The 26,328-nt window shown below is 39.0% G+C and overlaps 1 protein-coding gene across 1 annotated transcript; it reads right to left on the bottom strand.

Annotated features, from left to right (window-relative positions):
• Window positions 1–2,778: 2,778 nt before the first annotated feature.
• LOC143855274 (serine/threonine-protein phosphatase PP-X isozyme 2) lies at window positions 2,779–24,099 on the bottom strand. The gene is made up of 8 exons (XM_077365494.1): window positions 23,809–24,099; window positions 16,525–16,677; window positions 7,219–7,281; window positions 7,053–7,138; window positions 6,862–6,937; window positions 6,507–6,775; window positions 3,535–3,613; window positions 2,779–3,451 (listed from the first exon to the last, which is right to left on the bottom strand). The coding sequence occupies exons 1-8, from the start codon at window positions 23,947–23,949 to the stop codon at window positions 3,401–3,403; spliced, it is 918 nt and encodes a 305-aa protein (XP_077221609.1). The 5' UTR covers window positions 23,950–24,099; the 3' UTR covers window positions 2,779–3,400.
• Between the last annotated feature and the right edge of the window lie 2,229 nt (window positions 24,100–26,328).

The raw sequence follows: 26,328 nt of genomic DNA on the forward strand, positions 1-26,328 counted from the left end.
AAAAAATCATAAAAATGGTCATAATGCCACAGATTATCAATTTAAGTTATGATTGGTGGTCCTTAGAGCCCACCATTTGCGTTAGCATGATGTTTCATCCATCCTTTGTGCGTTATAGGCTTGTTCATGAACTTTGCCTTAACATAATTCCAGGTTAGAGAAAAATCCGCCCTGGAGTTTGGATCTACCCGTGCCAACAACTAATAGTCCAACCTTTGCAAGTTATTTTTGAAAAAACAACGAACTTTTGATGTAGGCTCATTCTTCGATTTTTGCCTCCTAAATCATGATCGCCACCCATCTTAGGAAAAGTCTTGAGGATGTTAATTTCTCAAATTCTCACCGATCAAGCATAATTAGGAAGTTACTGATTTTGAGTTTTCCTTCATAATTTACGTTGGCACCCAATAATACACAATAAATTTTCATCCTCATTTGTTTCCAATCATATAAAATCCCTCTCGTCGCTCTTGGAAAAAAAATTCAAATTGGTCGGATTTTATTTACCAAGAATTATTTTTTGCAAATGACATAGTATTAATCGACGAAATCAAAGCAGGACTAAATGCTAAGTTAGAGTTATGGAGAACTACTTTGGAATCCAAATGTCTTAGAATGAGTAGGACTAAGACAGGATATATGGAATGCAACTTTAGTAATGTAATGAGGCGGGACGAGGATGTAGTAAATATGACTGGACATGAGGTACCTAAGAGGGATATCTTTCGCTATCTTGGATCAATTCTACATAAGGAATGAGGGATTGAGGAGGATGTTAACCATAGAATAAGAGCAGGTTGGTTGAAGTGGAAGTTTGTCTCAGGAGTTCTCGTAAAATCCCTACCAAGTTGAAGGGAAAGTTTTATAAGACAACTGTGAGGCCAGCCATGCTGTACGGCTCAGAATGTTGGGCCACTAAGAAGCAGCATGTGCATAAGATGAGTGTAGCTGAGATGCATATGCTTAGATGGATGTGTGGCTACACAAGGTTAGATAGAATTAAAAATGAAGACATCCGTTAAAAGGTGGGGGGAGCACCAATTGAGGAGAAGATGAGAGAGCACCGCTTAAGATGGCTTGGACATCTCCAACGTAAGCCTTCGGATGCTCCAGCGAGAAGAGGCGACTCGTGCCAAATTGATGGAGTAAAAAGAGATAGGGGTAGACCAAGAACAACTTGGGTAGAAACAGTGAGGAAAGACTTGATAGCAAGGAACATAACAGAGAACATGACCTTGGATAGGATAGAATGGAAGAAAATGATCTACGTAGAAGAGCCCAACTAGAGCCAGGATTAGAGCGGGGTAGATTCCTTCTTCATGAAATTTTTCTAAAGGATTCATTTAGCCGACCCGAACTAGTTTGGGATAACGGCTTTGTAGAGTTGAGTTGAGTTGAGTTGATCAAAGACCTCTAATCTTGACATGGAAGGCATTAAATTTCCTCTCTTGAATACCTTTTCTTCAAAAATGGTACTATACTTGGAAACAATCTCTATTTCAAAATAACTGTTTTCAAGAAACACTTGAAGTTGATTTCAAATTCGTTCTTTCATTACATCCATTCATCTTCGATACCTTTTTCTCCATCAATAACATAGATTATATCACCTACAATTTTATAGAACTAATTGTCATGTTCCCATTGATTTCTAAGACTATATCTTCATATTTTTTTAGAACGGACAATGTAGGTTGTGAATCAATGTTGATTGAACATCATTCTTACTAATAAATGTGTGTTGTCCATCATTCATCGATTCCCTTCACTGGATGAATCTCCAATCGAAATGAATCAATCTAGCCTTTGAAATCCATCATTCAACTTCATTCATTAATGCATGAATGCCCTGCAATGGATCAATCTACAATCTACATGAATCAATCTAGCCTTTGAAATACCACTTGATAAATTTGACCCAATTGATCAATCAATTCATGTAGATTCTTTGATGCCATCAGAAATCCACAAATGACTTCCTAAATCGACCTTGCACTTGGACTCTATTGTCTAGGTGAGGAGAGCCATTTGGCCAACTTATGATTACAACTTCGATCAATGGATCTGACCATGTAATAGCAGGCGTGTGGATAATAGGGGGCCGTTTGGATAAGCGGATTTTAGAATTTTGGATTTTCTCAAAATCGTAGTTGAGACGAGAGAAGGAGACCGACCGCTTGACTTCTCTTTAGAATCTTGTATTTTAATAAGAAATCCAAGTTTTAGAAATCTCACCCACATCCTGAGATTTCTATAACCTGGAAAACATGGGATGATCTCCTGCTCTCTTGCTTATGGAAAGAAGGGTGAGAAAAAAACGACAGCCGATCTCCTCTCGTCTCCCAATTAAGATTTGGAGGAAAACCAAGATTCTAAATTCTACATATCCAAACGGCCCCTAAGTGTCTTTTAGGAAGGGGCAGCCCCGTAGAAGAAATCGGAGCTCAAAACCACACCAAACACAATTCCTACTGTTTAGTTAGACCTTGCTTCTTGAATAGTTGAATTTGGAATTTGCTGTTATTATTAAACGGTACCCACTGATTGAACAGTTGAAACGCCTTAGTGGAAAGATTTTAGTGTGAAGTGAACTCTCTCTCTCTCTCTCTCTCTCTCTCTCTCTATTTGAAGGGTTGGTGCAAGGCAACAGAGTCTCAAACTACATGAGATTGTGTGAGACCGGGCTACACATACCTGCAACATTCTTTTTCATGAATTTATTAAGGTACAACAGCCACCCTTAGGATATAATCTGGAAAAAAGATAACCGACTGAGAAGGCCCACAAATTACACTTCATATTTGCCATTTATCACAAGAAAACTCATGTTTCCTGACAATTTTCCCTTACCAATCAAGACCCAAGTATCAGATCACTGAACTCAGTTAGAGCGCTCGCAAAGGCTAAAGGGAAGAGAAGAATATGATCAAAGAAGTGGCAACTGCTAACAAATTGTGCACAAAACAGAATAAAACAATAATTCAAACCTTTCACTTCCAAGCTGGAATTTCTTTCAATGTCAGAGCATCAAAGACCGGTAAATTCCTTCTTCACAGTGCCTCAAATGCCTGTCTTTAACAGATGGGAGACCCACCTTTTTCTCTATCTAACACCAATCCCTTCTTTCCCTTGCTATAAGATGAATAGCATTGGGATTGGGGCTGTAATATCAATGAAAAATATATGTAATAAAATACATTTTATATTCTTACAGAAAAGCAAGAGATCACAACCCTGCCAATCCAAACCGATTTAGGACCAAAAAGTACCATGTGAATGTCGATGACCATCAGAGGAAACACCTTCGCATGGGGCCCACAAGTAGAATCTTTATACATTCACATAGCTAATCTCTGATGACCTTGTGGTCAATTTTAAGCACGCCTGAAAGAATTCAGTATCAGAGGAAGTAATCCGGTGCGGGTTTTCTGGAAGGAACCCCTCTTGATTCCTGCATTACAAGTCTCTCAACACCCAGAAAAGAAGGCATTTATTCAAATAATGGAAAACAAGAGACAGATTAGATGTACTTACATGTGGGGCTGCTTCAAACACGCGGAACTGCTTGTTCAGATTCTCATCCAGCTCGAGAATTGCAGCCACATTTCCACATCTGAAGCATATTAAACAATGAGGGACACAAACCCATTGATTCAAGTAAAAGAGTATGTGCATCTAAAACTCCTAGTGCTGTCTCATTGCGTGTAACCTTTTTTTTTTAAAAAAAATGGTAAAAGATTTCATTCCAATAAAAGACCGAGGTTGTCCATACAAGGAATCAAAAACTAAGAGCATGAACATACAAAGGATCAAAAAAAGGGGAGGGCCGTCAAGGGGGAAGTTGATCAAATAACTCCCAACTCCGCCCAAGAAACCCCCTCTCGAGCAAGCCTACCAACAACATCATTAGCCGACCAACGAATATGAAGGAAAGAAACTGAAGCGCCGTCCAACATCTCGTCAAAGAAACAGGTGAACCTCCAGGGAAAGAGTGAGAACCCTTTTTTTTTTTTTTTGAAAATTGACAATTTCATTGATACTATGAAAACTACATTGGGGACCAGGGATCCCTACTTGCATTACATAGAAGTGAGAACCCTTCGAGGCATCTAATTACATTAAGATAGTCTCCTTCAATCACCACATTGTTAATGTTTGTATTGGCAAGAAGCAAAAAAAAAAGGCAGACGGCCCAAGATTCCCCAAACTAGACCCGTCTAAGTTAAGCTTTGGATATCCGCTAGCAGGGGGAACCCAAGCTTGAACGATCTTAGGCGCCCGAACAATATCATTACAAATCTCCTTCTACCCATACCATAGGACATAGGCCGACACAAACTAGAAAATAGGTCAAGTCATCACCCATGATATAGTGAGCTGTGACCTTGGTGGAGAGGAACAACACTCCCTTAGAATAACCTTTAAACACCCTCGCATTGGGCTCTTTCCACAAAACCCATATGGTGGCTAGGAGGGATACACTGCGTGTTACTTCATGCTATGATTCTATTTTTCTTTCTTCAAACACCATCACGAGCATAGTTTTAAACTTTTAATTATACTTCATGCTTCGATTCAAACACCATCATAAGCATAGTTTTAAACTTTTAATTATCCTTAGAATAACCTTCATAATTTTAATTTTTTGCCGAAACTGCCACAAAATGTTTCTGTTTCTATCCCCACCGAAATGACACTGAAATCACGTGCATTAGTGGTATACTATATCGGTATGTTTTTAATGTGTTTTCATATTTATAAGAATATGTGGTATATGCTCTTCTTCTTCTTTTTTGATGAAAGTAACAGTTTTATTCAACGAAAGAGAGATTGTAGTACATGACAAAGGGACGAGGCATCCCACAAGTAGTAACATAGTTGTCAACCCGTCACTCGACTCATGACTCGATTTCTTAATTTTATGACTCGTGATTCGTAAGAGTTTTTGACAAGAAAAGAAATGTAGTTGAAAAAAAATATAATTATATATCAAAAGAAGAAGCATGTAAAAAATATAACCCAATAGCACATAGATAAAGCACTAATCCAAAAATATAAATAACTATACGCTTGTAACTTGCATGCACAAAAATAATTAAGTTCTAAGTTCCAACTTCCAAATTTTCAACCATCAAAACAAGAAAGCTAAGGCTCGACTCGACTTGTAAGAGTCTTATTTTTTCGAGTCGACTCCCAGCGACTCGTTCGAGTCACCAGACAACTCATAAGAGTCTTTAACAGAGGCGAGCCACTAATGCGACTTGCCTCGAAAGCCCAGCGACTCAACTCGACTCGGGAGATGGCTTGTACAAGTAGTAAGAGTTTTTGGCTCATATGAGTAGTAAGAGTTTGACAACTATGAGTAGTAAATACAATTCATTATCCCCTACAAACATAATGAATATGTGACGCTACCTGTTTCCTCCCTTTGCTTATATAGTCCAATGATTTCCATGTCCACGCCATCCTTCGCCAAACGATCCCCCACGTCGTTCGCCAACCTTTTCATATGCAAGAATTCAGGTTGTATTATTGCGAATAGATATCTAATTTCCATGATGACATTTGCCAACTCCCACGGGCCTGATAATTTATTTTGATCCCAATCAAAAGCATTTGGCGAGTCACCTCAATAATTAAGGGCCCCAAACTATGATTCACAAACCATCTAAGGCCCCATAATAGGGTCCACGCCTCCGCTTCATTAGAGCCACAAATTCCAGCAGGTCTAGAAAAGGATACAATAGTGTTGCCATTTTCATCTCGAAAGACTCCCCCTATTACCTCCCTCCCCAGGTTTCCTTAGCGCTCCCATCAAAGTTAAATTTTATCCAACCATGGGGAGGAAATTTCCACTTATTAGAAACTTTCGCTCTAGTCCTCTTCTCAAGTATGGTCACCATCCAATTTCTTAAGATATCGCACATACGGTAGGAAGATAAAACTTTTTCACTTCTACCCAAAGCAGCCGAGTCTACTTTAATTTCATTTATTATGCTCCCATACTGTCTTTCTATCTTCAAATAAATGACAAATGAGCATATACGGAACTAACCTCCATAAGATTCACCCAGCTGTGCCGAATGGACCGCTACTCCAGTGTACAATTGTCTACTTGACAGAACCTTGAAATACCCATGAGATTCTGAAGCTCTAGTGTAGAATTGTTGCCTTGATAGGATAGGACCGCTACTCCACTATACTAACTTATCAGACATGCGAGAAAACGTATGCCACTAGGTGTTCGATGTTATTAAATCATTACGGATGGATGTCTTGTGAGATTGTTTCTAAGTGTGTATTTGTGCTTATTCTATCATTTAAATATGTTTATATGTTTCCATGATTTTATATGATTTCCACTGAAATTTCCAACTCAAACCAAAACCTCTCCTTTTCGTAGCGACCGATACCAAAACCAAAATTTAAAACCTTGATAATACGTTTCAGCACCCTTAATGAAGGTTCATAAATAGGTAAAGAAAGGAGAAACATAATACAGGTACCTGTAACAATAATTTGGAGCTGACCAGACAGTCACAATCTGGTTGCTAAACATCCATTTATATCCTTCCATCACCAATTGATGCGCGCGACATATATAATCAATGCTATTTGAATGGTTGAATGAAGTGACAACATTTCCCCCAAACAGGAAGCCAGCACCTCGAGGACTTAAACCCCAACCATCGACTATGTCTTCAGGATCTGACCATAAAAGGTCACACATGGCACCGTCATGCGGTACTTCCTGTTTCCGGTCAATTGTTCTAATCTGTTGAATGTATAATTTAATGTCTGAGAAATCAAAACCTTAACAGGAAAAACCAGACAGTAGCCATAATGTAATACATATCCAACCTGGTCTAATGTAGTTATGGCAGGAGAGAGACCGCCATGGACACTAAAAACCCGGTTTTCAATGAGTGCTGATAGACTGTAAGAAAAATAAACAAATAAATAAGCAAGAAATAATAAGATGTCAAGTGAAGAAAGTCTATAGATGATGTCTGAAACAATAGATGCAGATTTTCGAGAAATGAATAGTAAACCTTAAGTAATCAAATATGTCTGTGCAATATCTCCACACGTTTACAGAGCCATATTTGCGTAGGCACTCGTCATAGAATCCATATACCTGGTAAGGAGGAGAGTCAATGGCTTGCGTGGTGAAATCTTAGAAGAAAGAAATGCAAACCAGGCTTCGAGATTTTAAACCTGTGTGATTTGCCGACTCTCGTGATTGCCTCGTATAAGAGTTATCCGATCTGGATACCTCACCTGCAGTCCCCATACGTTTAGTTCAAACTTTTGATTCACCAATGACGAAATAAAAGCATGATGGAGAACATAAACATCTTAAGGAAGAACAGGGTGATCACAAGTGCTTTCTCTAGAATGGCAAGGGCAATTCCTACAGATTACTGAATTTAGATAGCATGAAGACGAGAGGGAGTGGTTGTATTGGTATCAGTGCCAGGTATAAAAAAGGTGTCTAGTACTATTTACCACAAATAGGCTACACTTTGCCCCCATGAGACATAACCAAAATAATGAAACTTTACTCCTTAAAGGAATGGAAGAAAATGATGGAGTATAAAGAGGTAGGGGCAGACCGAAAACACTTGGGTAGAAACAGTAAGGAAAGATTTGAGGGCGAGGAACATAACAGAGAACATGACCTTGGATAGGTAGAATGGAACAAAATGATCCATGTAGACGAACCCAACTAGTGTCAGGATTAGACTTAGTAAATTTGAGCCAGGTAAATCCTTTCACCTTCTTCATGAAAATTTTCTAAAGGATTCATTAGCCGACCCCAACTAGTTTGGGACAAAGGCTTAGTTGAGTTGAGTTGAGTTGTACTCCTTAAAGGAATGGGCTCAGACCCCCTGACTTCAAACACAAAAAAGAAATAGTAGCAACTAGTGAAATAAGCACGGGAGGTGACTTTAGGAATATTGTGTCGGCCGGACCTATATTGAAGAACCATGCATAAAAACGGTTGCCATCCCATTTCTTTTCGGGAGTAGTAAGTAACAAGAATTTCACTACAAAAAAAAAAATACAAAGCACTGAATACAAATAAGAGCAAATGGGATGAGATGTTCCATGGAGAAACATCAAATCACAAACCTCCAAAAATATCTTAATCACAGGGGCAATATACTGCTAATATCTAACTCCGGACCGAGGAGTCCTTTAAGTGCATTTGTTACTTCAATATCATCATATGAAGTGACTCGGAGTGCTATAATATATAAAGAAAACTTTCCATGGATCACATATCCTACAACTACTTTTCACAAATTCATTGAAGGTCTGAAACTTTAGATAGGCTGTCTGCTATTAATATCTTTTTGTTTATTGTCCTCTAAATCATTTAATACAAAACAAACTGTTTAAGAAACAAGACAAGTAAACATTTTGGTTCATATGTAGAATCCTGTTGACATTTAGGTCATGTTTGGCAAACATGGAATTTTTTTATGTAGTATTAATTTTCCAAGTGGTAAGAGAGAGAGAGAGAGAGAGAGAGAGAGAGAGAATTGAGAGTGCAAGAATGAAGAGATGGTGCGAAGTAGATGAAAAATAAGAAAAAAGAAAAACTCGATTTTGAGTAGAGCTTTTCTTTTACCTATTTATCAGCCACTTCTCATGCTCTCACTCGTGCCCTCCCAGTTCTTTTCCTCTCCCACCCTCCTTGCCCTCTATCACCACTGGATAAATTAATATTCCATGGAAATTTTTTCATGCCTGCCAAACATGGACTTCCACACATGCTCCTGCATAGATATTATCGATAAAGTTGGTCGAGAAGGTATCATCCTTATGGAATAGAAGAATGAAACTACATGTTGGTTTTACCATTCAAAAAAAAATGCATGGTGGACTAGGATTACAAACTAGATATTTAAGTTCACTCGAGAAGTTATTTAAAGATCCCCATCTGAGGCCGCTGTAATGGCCTAGCAGATTGTTCAACTGCCAATAACAAACATACATTTACAGCTTCAAGTGGTTAGTAATGGAGTGGTAACTAACACTGTTTTTAGTGTCAAAAGTCAAAAGGCGGGGAGTTTTTCCTCTTGAGGCATGAGGCGTAAGCATAACGATTTTTCTGAATTTTTAAATAAAAATAAGAAGGTAAAAAATTATGAAAAACTGAAAAAATTCTAGAAAAAAATATATGCTTCATTTCCAACAAAACATCCTCATCCAACCATGGTTTTAAATTTCCTTGAAATTTCCCAGAAATGACCAAAATGTTTCCATTTTCATCCCCACGGAAACAAAATCTACATAATTTCCTTTTAAGTCATTATTTCCTCGTAATTTTCGAAATTCGACCAAAATGGTTAGAATGACAAAAAACCGGAAAGATGTTATCATTCATTTCATTAATGTAGAAAATGATATTTGGTAGGCAACACCATTGAATTGCAATACAAAGTAACCGTATCTTATGCATGAGATTTCAGATCGACAAGGGAATAATAATACCCCATAACTCTATGTGGTATTGACATAGAGTTGGGATCCTTGAAGAGGAGACTAGTCATTGTACTTTCTTATACTTCATTACATTGAACTTCTTTATTGACTATACTATTCCAGACATGTGAGAGAATGCATGTCACTAATGCATGTCACTAGGTTTTTAATGTGATTAAGCCATTGTGGATGGCTTTCTTGCTTGTGTGATGGTTTCTAAGTATGTATTTGTACTGATTCTAGCATTTTCCAAAGTTCCGTCTTAAAATTTCATCATTTGCATATGTTTTTTAAAAAATTTTAAAAAAAATCACCATTTGCATATGTTTCCATACGTTTCCAAAATTTTAGAAGATTTCCATTGAAACCGAAATGTTTCTGTTTCCATGATGACCGAAGCCGAAATTTAAAACCTTGCATCCAAACCATAGTCCAGTAACAAAATAAAGTATCTATCGATACCAAGTTACCAACTAAATAATATAGTGTATATAGATAGAGACTAATGTGATCAACAAGTTTAATAGATTCCCCAATTTCCCACATAAAAAAAATTCACAAAATCATAACCCATGGGCGGCCCAGTGCACGAGGCTCCCACCATTGCAGGGTCTGGGGAGGGTTAAATGTACGCAGACTTACCCCAGCTTTGCAGAGAGACTATTTCCGTGGCTCGAACCCGTGACTCTGTGGCTCGAACCCGTGACACAAAATCATAACCCATCAAATATAATAATCTGTGTTGTTGTGCAAGTGCCTCGTATTCTGTTGATGATTTATCATCATGCTTGGATTGTACACTTTGTAGCAGCTACATGGGTCTATCTATGCATTGAGCTGGTTGGGGCTTGCAGGGGGCAATGCAGCCCAAGCCTTAGAGGGTTTGGGGGCCTCTCTCTCTCTCTCTCTCTCTCTCTCTCTCTCAGGGGAGGAGAGAGAAGAAGCAGGAAGGATTTACACCAGCTAGGAGAAGCAGGAAGTGTCAGGTACGAGTGGGTGCGCACCCTAAACACACCCGACACACACCCAACAACCAAATTTGGGTTTTTTTTTTCTTTCAAAATGTGGGTACGTACCCAGGGCGTACCCACACCCAATACGTGTCGGGTATAGGTACGAGCCCCGGGAGAGTACACGTGCTTCCTAGCTCCTAATGGGATAAAGGCTTTAGGAAAGATTTACGGTTAACACGGAAGACTCAAACACCTAAAGAACTAATCTAGGGCTGATTTAGCTCTAATTTTATTACGGGGCAGCAGCAATAACGAGACATTAAACGCTTTTAATAATTAGAAAAATCACAATTAACAAGAAATAAACGTTATGCAAATTAATCAATAGGTAAAAGATCCTCTAGGTGGATTGTTACTGGCAAAATTAGTCCTAAACTAGGTTTTACGCATGCAATCAATTAAAATAACTAACAGCTAATGCAAATACCGATGAATTAGATGTAAACAAGCATGAAAATAGTATTAATAAATGAAGAACATCAGAAAATTAATCAACAGCAGTGTGGGGTTCAAAACAGTCCAGATTTAGAATAAAAGGGTATTTCAGTAATTTTACAAATCTGGTTTTTTGGGGTTATACTGCTGTCCAAATTATAGTTATGATCTAGAAAGGTAAAAGGAAGTAAATCTATGTTTATGGAGGGGTTTTGATGGTAGGTTTAGGCTAGGGATCTCAAAAACTAGTTTTAAGGCTTGAAAATGGTAAAAATCTCAACTAGGCTCAAAAGGGGCTTGGGGTAAGGGATCTGGAGTGTTTTAGCTGAAGTTTAATCACGAAATCAATCCCTCAAAATCTCAGATTGAGATCTTGAAGAACAAACAAGATATATGGTTTTTGGTTTTTTTCAACTTTAAGGTTCAAAGCACAGAAAAAACTGAAAAGATTGACGTACTAACCTTATTGTGGAGATTTGATAGAGAAAGAGTTGGGAGGAAGAGAAAAGATGAGAAGGATGGTTCCGAACCACCAAGAAGAAGAGAGAAGAAGAAAACCCAAATTTATGACTTCAAGCAAAGCGTCAATTCTATTCAATATTCAAAAGTCCCTTACATTGCTTTCATAAGATGCATTTATAAGAAAAGAAATCCTAGAAGATAACTTAAGACCTAAGCAACTAATCTCAATCATTCATCTAATCCAAAGTAAACTGAATAAAGTTAAAAACTTACCTAAAATAGTAATCCCTTAATAGACCTATACCACTTCCTAAAAACACTCATAACTTGCTCAAATCATATCCAAATCATGTGATCTTTGGCTCATTAGATAGGTAATTGAAAAACTTTCTAATAATACCAAAAATACGCCAAAATGATGAAACGGATGAGATTTGATGCCTAAAAAGAAGGGTACAAATAAAATGACGAAAATAAAAGATAAATAATAAAAAAAGGCAATATGGGCAAAAGTGCAAAACTATAGTTTAAAAAACAAAGTTCCCATACCGAAAAAATGCTAAACTAAACATTCTGCCATGTGTGGATTCAAAGATGACTATAAGGGATTTTTTAGAAGCTGCCGGAATATTCTTCCGGGAGCCTCCGAGTCTAAGCTATCGTCAGATTTCTTCTGTGTTTGTGAATTTAATCTTGAGCGGATACCAAAGCCTTTTATTGCATGTTTAGATGGCGGTTACTCTGCTTTGGAAGTTTTTGAATCTCTTGGGGTTTTTAATCCATGCTGTCGTAGGTCCTTGTTTAGGCCAAGAGGCAAGTTTAGTTAGGCCCCAATGGCCCCAAAGGCCACCCCCCCCAAGATCGCATGCGGGCTCGCTAGGAAGTATTGAAGATTGGGATACCAGAGGGAGGAGGTTGGACTTTGGGGCTAGGAAGGCTCCTGGGTGTAGAGCGGTGGAGTCCAATCGCAGGCCGACTCCGATTGGTAATGACTGGATGTGCTTAAAATGTAACTACAAAAACTTTGGATCACGTATCATATGCAGAAAATGCTCGGAATCTAAAAACAGAGAGAATCCCAAGTTAGTGTGGAGGCCCAAAAATACCCACGTCGTCATGGATGACGACGTGCAAGTTTTGGACATCCCAGCTTCTGTGGTGGAGGAAATAAAAAGAAGCCTTAAGAGCTGCCTCATTGGGAGTCTGAAATCTAGTTCCTGGCTCTTAAAAGATGTATGGGATTGGGCCAAAAAGTTCTGGGGTCTTCCGGAATTGCGGAAGCCCTTCTCTATTAACCCTGTGGATATCCTATTTCGTTTCGAATCCGAGGTCCAGGACACCTCTATCCTTCGGCGTGGAGGTGATGCTCTCGGGGGATATCTCTCTTCTCTTCAACCCTGGTTCTAGGCATATAATATGGGTGCTAGAACCATTCGGTTGAGATTCTATGATATCCCTCTTCATGCATGGTCTTCAGCTACGGTGGAGATCCTTGGTCTTCATTTGGGTCAAGTCCTCGAGACCCAGCTTTTTGGCAATCATAACCATTGTCTGGCCTTTGCTTCGGCCCTGGTCATTTCCCCCTTCTGGAAATCGATCCCTCCATCCATCAATTTAAGGGTAGATTCTACCATTTATTCGGTGGGAGTTAAGATGGTTTCTGAGGATAGTATTAATGCCCTGGCATTGTCGGTGGTGGAGGAATCTAGCAGTAAAGACAATTTGGGCTGTTTTTTAGGGCTCTGGTTAGCTGTCCCCCGATAAAGGCCCACCGGCGGTGGTCTCTTCACTGGAAAAGGTGGCAGTGGACAATTCTGACCACGATAGGGAGCCGTTGGTGAACCCCGATTTGAATTTTGAATTGCTCAACTACTCGCCTGTCCCCACTGACATCCCACCTGGTCCGTCAAAAAGTAGGGAGGCTATGGTGAGGGGATCTGAGTGTCAACCTAATGGAAGGATCGCACCAAAGTCATTAATTTCCGCCCCACGTGACATGAAAGGAAAGGCTGGTAGAAAAGATATTGCGGACTCTTTTTTGTTAAGGTCGGCTAAGGAGCTAAAGTCTTTAAAAATAAAAAATAGGTTTCTTAGGGAAAGCAAGAGCTACGTTGAGAAGCGTACGGGTAAAGGTAAATCAAGTAGAGGACTCAGGCAGGATGCTTGCCTCTTAGCCACCCGAGGTGGCCTCTCTGTATTGAACAGAAAGATTAAGTGTATGTACCAAAAAAAGGAATTCATGAAGAAAAAACTTAATCCTGAACCTCAGCAGCTCCTACGAACTTTTGATAATTCGCCTAGCCCAAGTATGGCAAGTAAGGATCGGTCTCGGGGTGTAATCAATGGGAGCAATGGTGACTTTATCTTGGAAGATGGGGACCTAGATCTTCTGAAAAACCTCAGCCATAACGAAAAATTGGCGAGAAAGGAATCGCCTACCCCTTGTGAGGTATCACTAAGACCTCTTAAAAAATAATGGATAAAAGAAAAGGAAGAATCTAGTCGTAGCTAGGGTACGTCTCCTAACCCGTCCAAGATGAATAGTGAGGAAGAGCTTCATACGCCTCTCCTTAATCTTTCCCATTTTTAGTAAGATATTAGAAAATGAAAGGCGCACCCTAAGGCGGTTGTGGGAAGAGGAGAAACAATTGGCGATTCTAAGTTTGGAAAATAGGCGCGAGAGCCTGGTTGCTACTGCTGGTGTTGTACAAGGCAATTTAGATGTGGAAGATGGTCAACGAATTGGAAAGCCTAATGAGCCTAAGGATTTTGGACATCGAGAGCCAGAGGGATTTAATGATTTCTTAAGAATAGGAGATGTATATGGTATCTCATACCAAGAGGACCTAGAAAAGACTAAAGAAATGTTTCTAGACATGGAAGCCAGAGCTGCAAGGGAGAAAAAAGAAAGAGCCAAGAAGGTTGAAATGGAATCCGAAATATGACTTTAAGGGACCTTAGCTCAAGTGGTTAGTTATTTGAATCACACTAGTGAGTCTTTGTTTACTAATTTCCTTAGTACCTGGGTAACCTAAGTTCATTAGTTGGGGAGCATTGTAATTGTCTATTAGTGGAGTCTTCCTAGATATGGTTATGTTTGTCGTTTTCAATTTTTAATAGAGGCAGGAAAGAAAATGGGATGTTCAAAGGGGAAGCTGGGTGTTTTGTTACTTAGTTTGTGGAACCTAGGAAGTTGGCCTCAGTTCTGTTGGTTGGTGTCAAGGGGATACTTTAGAATGGTGGATTAGAGAAATGGCAGGAGTAAGTAATTGTCCCATATAACATCAGATTCCAAGTGCGCCGAGGAAAGTATTAGATGCTCAATAGCTTGAGAGACCATGGTCTTTCGCTTGTCGAGGCAATGTTGCATGGCTGTTCTTCTTCGCTGCTATTAGCTAAGGAATGTGGTGGATGTAGTTGGAGAAGATGATGGATGTAGGTTGAAATGATCGTAATGCAGGGTAGTTGGCTCGGCACGGTCGGGGAAAGCTTCTTTTTTAATTGATTGGAGTGTAAGAATTGCATACGACATGGTTCAGAAAAAAAGGGCCCAGTTTTTGTTGTTTATACTTAGTCTTTCTGGCTCAGGGTATGCTCTGGCCAGTTTTATTTGATACTATGTAATGCCAGATGGGACTCCTGGTCCCCAATGTAATTATTATAGTATCAATGAAAATATGTCAACTTTCAAAAAAAAAAAAAAAAAAAAGGCGCCCATGTCTGTGGCCAGTCTTTCTGGCTCAAGGTATGCTCTGGCCAGTTTTATTTGATACTATGTAATGCCAGATGGGACTCCTGGTCCCCAATGTAATTATTATAGTATCAATGAAAATATGTCAACTTTCAAAAAAATTAATAAAAAAAGGGCGCCCATGTATGTGGCCCATGATGGAGTATCCACCATCAGTCTCGTCCACGTCTGCGCTCGTAAACCTTGAATTCTTTCACATTGTTGATGTCCCCATCATAAACCAAACATACAACATAGTGTTGGGTCCCTTTCTTTTAGACGGGCACCCGATGTAACTATTGGTTTGCTTTTATTTGGTTGTAGTGGACCAGGTCAGTCCCTTTCTTTCATCAACAAATTTTAGCAGTTCAAAGAAAAACATACACCATTGTGATATACTAAGATGTATAACATGTTATATTAAGCATCTATTTAATCTACAATATATCATGATAACATCAATTCGATTAGTGGTTGATGGCAAAGCATCTAATGCCACAGCTTGGGCTTTGAAAAGATGTACATACGCTTGACGCTTGTCCTAAATCATTGATGAGATCCTAGACATGGTCACACATGGATTCTCATGCTGATTTCTTAAAATGGGCATGAGGCAAATGAGGTAGCAGATTGTCTTGCTAGAGAAGGTGTCAATGGATGAAATTTGATATCAGGCATGTCATCAAGAAATAAACGTAGAAACTCATAGAAACACATAACTTAGAAAAATGCAATAGGGTGGCGAGTAGGGGCCATATGCCCAAATTTTAGACTTTCAACTATCATCATTAAGACAAGTACTCGCAAGAAGCCGGTATCACCCAATGCATGTGCACCATAGTCATACTTAATAACTATATAATACTATGAAATAATCGAATGTTCCAATTTCTTAAGAAATTTATCCTTGGAGTTGGAAGTTCTAGGGCCATCCCGAGACCATAAGAGTGAGCATTTGAACTAAAGGGTGGGAAAAATAAATAAAAGAAGCTACATAGTCATCCTTAAGAAAACTTGTGGAGGGTTTTTTTTTTTTTTTTTTGATAGGTAAGCTGGGATCGAACCCTCGACCGCAGGGTAAAAGAACATAGTCTTTACCAATTGGAGCTATCATCATTCACATTAAATAAATAAAAGACACTAAATAGTCACCCAAGTTCAAATTTCTCAAGAATTTTTGGAGTTGGAAGTTCTAAACCTACCAAGAGATCCAATTAAATGAAAGAGTGCATTTGAACTGAATGAAATCATTCCAATCTTGTTAAGAATTATGGGGCCAGAAGACGCATCTAAATATTTTAAAAGTAAACAACATTGAACTCTAAAAAGTGGATTGCATCTGAACATTCAACAAAAATATGATTTTCAAGATAATTAAAGGGGAAGTACCTTCAAAGCCAGAAGAAGCAGAAATGTTTCGACAGAGTAGAACCCCCTATCAACAAAATCTCCAAGAAACAAGTAGTTTGTCTTTGGACAATCGCCTCCTACTTTGAACAGCTCTTTCATGTCGTAAAACTGCCCATGGATGTCACCACATATCTAATAAACAACACAATCAACAATAGTTAAGTTGTTTCCATATTTTTAAATTGCACTTCTCAATATACAAACAATAAAAGCAATATTGTTTATTTAAGTAAATCAAGAAAGAACTCTCAGTACTCCTAATGAAAGCTGAATGGACCAAACAATATTCCTAAATGGTCCAGAAATTTGTCCTAAGGATTCAATAAGTTCCGTTTTTCATTTCCTTTACACTCTCTCCCCTTTAGTGTTTTCTCTTCTTTGTATCTACAGATGGCAAACAAGCGCAACAACAGAGCAATGGATTCAAGTCAACCAAATGGCATAGAAGACGTTTTAAGGATGAAGAAAATGACCAACAAAAGGAAGATGTCCTTAAAAAAGAAAATTTATTGAGACCTAAGAGGATAAAAGCACAAAATAATAACCACCTGAAAGGATAAAGGGGTTTCCGGTATAGGCTATTATGGGTTCAAGGGGCTAGAATATAGGAAGTCTTCTAAGGAGAAAGGGGAAAGGTGCTTACGGGTTAACAGTATGGGCTTTTGGTTGTATGATCAGTGAATAGCTGCAGTGAAACTTGCTGGAAACGTGAAGTAGCATAAGTCTCTCTGTGACATAACGGGTTCAGCAAGCAACAGTAAGTGAAGTTTGCGGGCAGTTCTTCAGGAAAACAATTGGGCAAGTATGCTCAACCAAAACCTTATAAAAACCAACCAAGAAGGCAGTAGGCCAACACCCGTAACTCGTTCAAGTGATGCAAACAGAACTCGACTGTAGAAGTTCAGGAAACTGAACTGTTGATGAAGAACATCTCGATAAGTTTCTTGGTGTACTATTGCATAAAAACAAGAAAAAAGAAGTGGGAAAGAAAGGTGAAAACTGAAATCTAGTTTCAGGTTGCCTCCTTTCCAAGATCAATCCAGGGAATGAAAATTTTATTTCATATTCAAAAGACTTGCTTTTCATCATTCCGACATACATATTTATAGACATTTCAGGGGCTGACTTCCACCCAAACAAGGATACGCAAACCAAATTTATAAGAGCAACTAATGACTTCTCTTACTACAATTAAGCCTTCGAACTTTAATCGACTAAAGCTTCCTACAATTTCTTTTCTAAAACTCCTAATACACAAACTCTTTCATACGTCCAACCTATAGTATTCCTAAAATCTCACTACTAAATTTCTCTCCTAAAATTTCTCCTAAAATCTCTCTCTTTCTCATTAGTTTAACATTTTTTCTTTTGAAAATTGAAGATTTTATTACCCAAAAACAATAGTAGCCTACAATGGAGGGACAAGATGTCCCTGCTACAAGAGAAAAGTGTTGTAAAACCCCAATAAATCTCCTAATAAATCGAAGCAAGTTACAATGGTATTAGGGAGATCAACTTCGTCCTTAGCCCACCTGTCCGCCATCGAGTTAGACTTCTCCTCCTGTGCACAATTAGGGGATGAAGTACTTGGAATAAATCTCGGATCTCATCAAGGATCTGATATAGTGTCCATGGCCCGCTTCCGCGGTTTGACGCCCAAGCGACCCACATTCATTGAATCCCCTTCAATGATGAGAGGCCCAATATTGTGAGTTCGGTACCACTTCAGTCCAAACAATAATGCACGCACCTCCGCCTCATTAGCGTCACACACCCCCGCCGATCCGGAATGAGTCATAATTGTGCAACCAAAAGAATCTCGAATTACACCCCCAATACCTGTCCTACCGGATTTCCAAAGGAACTTCCGTCAAAATTAAGTTTGAACCAGCCATCATCCAGTGGCTGCCATTGGGGAGATATCTGCTATCAGCTCCTCCTTTCCAAGACGACGGTGTTAAAGTTTCTAAGAATAGCCCCAGTAGGATAGGGAATGACGCCTGACGTTCTAGACCAACATATGATAGCAAGTTTGATCGATAGTGCAACATAATTCCAGTTCCGTTCGTTTCTTTCAAAAATCCTAATGTTTCTCTCATTCCACATATGCCAGACAAGAGCATAGGGAACTGAGAGCCACATTGACTGCCCCAGCTTGTCATGAAAAGAGTCCCTTCAGTTCCGTTCGTTCCCTTCATACGTTTAACATATCAACCAACTAAACAAGGAAAACACAAAATGTATGTTCCCTTATTTGACCACAAGATGAACAATAATAATAATAATAATACTCAAATTATTCATTTTCTCTCTCCTAATGGATTTGATACAGACCGTTGATTTTGTAGTCGCTTCTTCTAACGATCTTGGGATGATTAGCCTTCTGGAGACAATCTTCCACAATATCGTCAGCCAATCGCCAATCTGAGCCGTCTGATCATCGGTTTGGCGGTCTATGATAGATCGATCTTTGGTTAAAGAATTCCAGCTGGATGCACCTTCATCAATATCCTATCATTCCTCCTTCCTAGGAACGACCTTGTCCTCAAGGTTTTGATCAAGGTAATGCTGGACAAGCGAACGATAGTTCTCCCAAGTAGCATTTTTCTCGACTGCTCCCCTCCATTGGATAAGTAGTTCAATGACAGCTCAGTTGTGGTGCTTCACCATGCGACGACCTAAAACACATTATGGAATTCATTCTTTCTCTTCAAATAAAATAGGAGATATCTCGCCTACCACAACCAATCCAACCTTTTTTCAATCGTGAGACATGAAACACCAAGTAAACCTTCGAATCCTTGGGCGATTCAAGCTTGTAGGCAACCAGATCAATGTGGTGTATCACTTGATATGGAACAAAATACCAAGGAGATAATATTTGTGGCCTTCTTGACCCAACAGACACTGGTCTATACAACTGCAACCTTAAGTATACCCAATCTCCAACATTGAACTCGCTATACGTCCAATGTAGATCAGATTGGAGCTTCATACAAGCTTGGGCCTGCTCCACGTTGTCTTTTATGATTTGTAACACACGATCACTTGATCTAAATTCATCCTCAATGGCCTTTTACTTTTTGTTGAGCCCAAAATATATGGAAATAGTGTACGAGGAAGTTCACCATGCAATGCTTCAAATGGAGTATTTTAGTGGTCGAGTGACACATGGTGTTGTACCAATACTAGGCCCGAGTTAAGCACTTCATCCATTCCCAGGGGCAATGGCTACAAACTACAAAGGCAACAAATATAGGTTTCTAGGCATATGTTTAAGAACTCTGTTTCCCATCCGTTTGAGGATGATATCATGAAAGTTGAGTCAGCTTCCTTGCACCTTGAAGAGTTCATTCCAGAATAAGCTTATAAAGATCAGGTCATGACCATTGACGATCAACAATGAGCCACTATTGTTGTTGTGTATGGATGTGATAGAGTGATGAAATGTACATATTTTGAACAGCAGTCCATTACCATAAACCAAATTTTCCCTGCGTAACTCACAACCCTTCTATGAAATCCATAGAGATATCTGCCTAGATCTGAGTGGGAATTGGCAGGAGTTGTAAAAGTCCAGCCAGTGACACATTCTAACACTTTTAGCGTTGGCACGTGTCACAGTCACGAACATACTGTTTAACTGATTCTTTCATCCCAGGCCAATAGAAAGAGTTCTTGAGTCGGTGGAGGGTCTTTTAAAACCAAGAAAGTCTAACCGTGGGGCTGTCATAAAATTCTGTTAGAAATTCTCCTAGAGAAGAAGTGGGTCTTACTAGAATTCTTCCTTTGTAAAAGGAAACCCAGTCTTGTGAAGGATGCTTGGATGTGTTTAATTCGCTTTTCTTCCATTTTTTTATCTGTAGTAGATAAGGATCGGAAGTGGCCATATTTTCACCTCCTCCACACACATCGGCATCGATTTAGAGATTGCCACGAGGCAGCTTTCCTCACATCCGCAATAGTCTCCAACGCCTCTTGATGGGGACCACATGCATGAAGTGAGGATACGAGACATTGTTTTATCAGCACGTGCTATCACCCAAGTGGACCACCTAGCGATTATCGAAACCACGAAATGAAGCTACTGGGGGCGGGGGCAAATGTGTATTTTTTGATTAAATAGTCGAAGGAGAAAACATACCCTTTCTTTGAGTTGTCGTAAGTTGGGGGCACTTGACTTTGCTGCAAGATTGATTTTTTTAATTTGGGGGTTTGTTTTAATTATTAAGAGTCCATGTTACCGGTTTGAGAATAAAACAAAAGGTCCAAAAGGATAGTTTCTTAATTGGTTAGTCTAAATCTAGATAGTCAAGTCTAGTTAGGGTAAAACCAAAAGGATAGTTTCTTAATTGGTTAGTCTAAGTCTAGATAGTCAAGTATAGTTAGGGAAGTTTCTATTTTGGTTTATTTCTCTTTTAAATAAAGAATCCTATGTTAGTTTATATTGTCCAAGTTTAAGAGTTTTTTTTTTTTTGAAACAGTCAAACTAGACTCCCAACTTCGTAAGGCAACATCCATGTTGTGGGGGATAAACATGTGCTTCCTAAACAATAGGAAAAACCCACGCAACGCTTGGAAGCCCTAGGATCCGAGGTCTATAAAAGGTGTCAGCCAATGGCCATTTTAGTATGATGCATGGAATGAATGAACTGAGGAAAAAAAACTATTTGTTATTGGGCGGATGTGATGTCTACTATCCAAGGTGAGATGCCATGATCTCCATTGGTGTGATAATCTAACCTACCGATCAATTGTGATGCCCTGATCAAGCTCTCAGTGGGATGCCTTGGGTAAACTACTAGTGTGAAGCCCTAGTATTTATTTGACATAAGCATTTTGCATTCACTTCTTCCTTCTTACCTTCCTCTGCAACTGTTCCTTTCTCTTCCTTAACTAATTTTCTGCAATTAGTCCCATGACTCCCATCAAACGATCCTAACCATTGATCTAAAAGTGGATCTGGTTTAAAATGAAGCTTGATTATCGTTTGCCGCCATCATTGTGTAAGGATGGAACATCCAAACTTCAAACCGAAGCTCATCTTTCCAATCACAGACAAAGCAGTTGATGAGGAACTCATCTTTCAGTCCATCTGTACGATTGGATAATCAATCAAATTACGCTTGATACTCCTGAAGTAGGATGTCTGCCTCAATTTGGCCAATGCCCCGGTAAAATCCTCAAATCCAATTAGACCGAAACGAGTATTCATGGCCTCTATGAGATCTTCCCAGGTTAATAGTCCCCCACGTGCTTTTACATACCAGTGGTACCATTGCAGAGCCTCACCTTGCATGCGAAATCAAGAGATGGTCAACAATGGTCCCACAGAATTTGGAAATAGCCGAAGAACTGCTCGGCTTGGTAAACCCACCTAGAGGGATTATCCCTATCAAAAGATGAAAAAATTTATCTAATTGCCCTCCCCTGCATAGCATTTACATTACCAATCAAGCTTGTATTTTCGGTCTTGTTTCTTACCATCTGAACTCCAATTCTAGCCATTGTGTATTCACTGACTTCGCTTCACGACTGATTAGGAAGGTCATCATACTTGGTGCTCAATGCAACTCATTGCTTCATAAGCTTTGGAAGATCCCTTTGTTGTCTTGATGGCCCTCATCCTCTTGAGCTCAACATCATGGTCCTCAGAATAGTCATTCACCATGGTCAGATTAGGCTTTGATACCAAGGTGTTATAAACATCTTTTGTAGATCCTTCCCTACCACTTCCGCATTTTGTACCTCGGCAAGAAATTTGACGTTTTAAAGGATAAATGTTGTAAAAGAAAAAAGAATAGTGGTTCAATTCAAGGAGAGCCAAGACCTCCTATGCATGATTTTTGCTAACTGTGAAATCGCCTCCATTACTACAGTTCAGCTTCATAAATAAAAAGGAAACAACTTGTATAAGTACTCCACCCCTTCGCGAAATTCTCTCAATGAACACCTAATGTAGAAGCCCAAGTAGCCTACACACACTCTCCCACGTCTCCCTACAAGATAACCCTAGTGACCCAACCTCCCTGCATCTCTCACACATCTCATACCTATGTTACATGGATTCTTCTGAATGGGTGAAGAATACGTGTTGGACACGACTAAGATTCGAATACTTTAGGATTCACAGACACTTCTAGGTCTCTTTTAATTGTTTTTTTCTGAATACTGCTACCACAACCTTACAATTACTGCAATGTTTAAGTTTTATCCATCCTAATTGTAAGTTTTTTATATTTTTTATATGAAAATAAAACATTATATTTACTCAACAACTCAACTCAACTCAACTCAGCTAAACTCAACTAAGCCTTTGTCCCAAACTAGTTGGGGTCGGCTAATGAATCCTTTTAGAAAATTTTCATGAAAAAAAGGTGAAAGGATCTACCCGGCTCAAATTGACTTAAGTCTAATCCTGACACTAGTTGGGTTCGTCTACATGGATCAATTTCTTCCATTATATTTACTCGAACTACTAAAAAATTAATATATTATTTATTATAATTAAAATTTCAGAATTAATTAAAATATTTTGGCAAATCCACGAATCTTTCTTTTTGAGGTTTGCCAAATCCGATACTATACCTGCGTCGGATTCCAACACACGTACCCGAATTGATACAACACAGTCTCCTGCTATCCCATGACTATACTAGCACCTATCTAACCAAAATCAAAGATATCACATGACTCTACTAGTACTAACACCTATCTAACCAAATCAAGGAAATAAAGAACATATTCAATCACATACACATAGCCACATATCCCTGCCCCAAATCAAAATCCTATCCATTTTCCTTCAAGACACTTCCATTTGGATCGTAATGAGATACTGCAATACGAAAAAAGAAATATGAATTTGTTCGCCCATAAAGAACTCAATTTTTATTTTTTTTTAAAGAAGGGATTCCCTAAATTAAAACAAAAGGGAAAAAAAGGCTGAGATTTAAAATAACATCCAGTAAACATCAAAATCTAAAAATACAGAACTCATCCTATACTAAAATAGGGCAAATAATCAAACCCTCACATCAGAAAAGCAAAATAGAATAAAAAATTCTTTATTCACTTCCCACCAATCAGATAAAACCCAGAAAAGGGAAAAAGAGAAGAACCCATTACAAAAAAGCTGCAGAAAAGAAAAAAAAAAACCCATCAAGATTCACATAAAGAATTAAGATGGGTCATCTGAAAAATAGGCCTTTTTCATCTTATAAGGCAATAGAGAAAGAGAGAAAGAGAGAAAGAGAGAGTTACCGTGACTGGGGCATCGACCCTTTGTACGTTGCTCTCTTCAACAAGGATTTCCATTGCCTTGAGGCAAAGAGCCTTCACTTCTGATTCTTTGAGAGGCTCACATTTCTTAAGCTGCTCTATTTGCCTGTCCAGGTCTGACATCTCTCTCTCTCTCTCTCTCTCTCTCTCTCTCTCTCTCTCTCTCTCTCTCTCAATATAAAGAATCTAGAAGAAGAGATTTGGAGCTCCTGACCTTTGATCAAAGCTCCCTTCTCCTCTTCATTCTACCTCTTCACTATATCTATGCTTTTGATTTCTTTTAATAGAGGCCAAGCTTACTTGCTTGCCCTAGGACTATCAATTCATGTAGCCCTCCCCAATCTTCTTTCTCCACGTGGCATCTTCAATCTCATCGAAAACTTCTCAACATCTTCGTCCCCACTCGGATGCACTGCATCTCTAAATATCTAAATGGACGCCAAAAAGAATGCCCAATGGTGCACATGAAGATTTTATAGGCATAAGCCATTATAGTCCTTATTTTTTTTAAAGTATTGTACGGACCTCACTATAGGATGATCCAAACCGTCCATATGATCGGCCCATAACATAAATAGGTTGTGCCGAATAAATCATTTCCATAGGATGATCTTAGCCCTCCGATCTATAGAGGTTTCCATAATATGGAGTTCATCTATAGATCGGAGGGTTGAGATCATAGAAATGTTCTTTTGGGCACAACCTATTTACTTTATGGCCTATCATAATCCTATAGTGAGAAAAATAAGGGACTACAAGGGCTTACACCGTATAAAATCTCCACATATAACTAGGTCCATATATTACAATCATCGAGAATTTATGTGACGCCTCGCCCCGTAAACCCGTATTTTTAACATGAACGGTACAGCCTACATCATCAGAGGATGATCCAAACCGCCCATTTGATGGGCCACAAAATAAATATGGCTGTGCCCCAAAAATCATTTCCATAAGATGATCCTGACCCTCTGACCCTCTATCTATAGAAGTTTCCAGAATTTGCAGTTCGTCTATAGATAGGAGGGTTGGGATCATCCTATGGAAATGATTTTTGGGGTATAATCCATTTACATTGTGGCCCAATAAATAAACGGTAGGGATCATCCTATGATGTGAGCCGTACCGTATTTTTTGAAAAATATGAGTTTATACTTTATACATAGGGCGAGAACGATGTTTTGGCTGTGGGCCATCCATGCTGGGTTAAATGAGGGGGATTAAGTACCAATCAAGGTGGAGATTAGGGCAGACTATAAAAGGCTGATTGTACAAAGCCCTACCTTTCATTTCATTCTCCTTCTGGCAATGCAGGAATATGTGTGGGCCATAGTGTTCACTTCCCATCTCCATCACTACTACTGTTGGAGATTTGGTTGGGGCGGTGTAATGGTCAGCTTCGCTGGCTTAAAACTCGTCTAATTTTAGTCATCTTGTAATAAAGAGGACTAGGAAAATGTGGGATGGATCAACGGTGGTGATCAATTTTAGATTTGCACATGAGGACATGGATGTGCATGGAATCATGATGGATCCAGGGCATGGAATCATTCGATCAGGGTGATCAAATTGTCATTTGGCTAACCTACTGCTTGCTTTTCAGATCAACGTATCTTATCACATAAATTAGACAAAAGTGAGCCCAATAAAAGTGTCTTTTAGTCAGGATAGAAAAGTAACATTTTAACATTTTCCACTAAAGTAGAAAGTTAATAGAAATTGATAATAGATAATTACTTGTTTAAGTAATAAAGGTTCAGCCCTCTTGCGTGACATCATATGGGGCCATCCCTTGTTTGTTGTAGGTCCCACCATGCGCTCCAATAGGAAGGCACAAATTTCCGTTTTAGAAAGTAATGCGGACGATGATTCTTATTTTAAATCTTTTCATTGGGTGCCAATATCTTACAATGGTAGCAATCGATGACAGAGGTCTAAAATGGGGGAAAACACTTCTAAAACACAATCGGTTTCGATAGAGGGAAGTAATATATCGGCCCTTTTGATTACTTGGGACACCCAGCAGCCGTGTATCAATAACTACAGAGGGGGCTGATGTACTTCACGTCAGAAGGATTCAAACAAGTGTTTTAATAAAACGTTTGATAAACCATTTATCAGATCGCTTGACAAAGCTATTTTATAGGCCTACTGCTCTAACCGAAACAATAGATGATATCCCTGTAATTGGGGCAGAGAATTCTATGTCGGGTAACCTTATTAGCCTCGTGGGTTTGTCCAAGACTCCAGTACTACCCTCTGATGTTCACTAGAATGACCAAGGTTAGATAGACCAAGAATCAAGGCTGGCCCACAGACTAATATGACCCCTCAAGTCTAAGGACATGTAAAAAGTCCATCTGGTAGAATAACTTACTAACTCATGTCTACAGGCAATTCTAGTTTGATTCTATTCGATGCGCTATCCAATCATCGCACCCACTCTTCTTGCTTAAGGTCCACTACTCAAGTGACTGAGATAAGCCACTCCACAACACGTGC

This window comes from Tasmannia lanceolata, unplaced genomic scaffold, assembly GCF_043159265.1.
Source record: "Tasmannia lanceolata isolate RefF3 unplaced genomic scaffold, GAP_Taslan_0.1 ptg000003l, whole genome shotgun sequence".
NCBI classification, from domain to species: domain Eukaryota; kingdom Viridiplantae; phylum Streptophyta; class Magnoliopsida; order Canellales; family Winteraceae; genus Tasmannia; species Tasmannia lanceolata.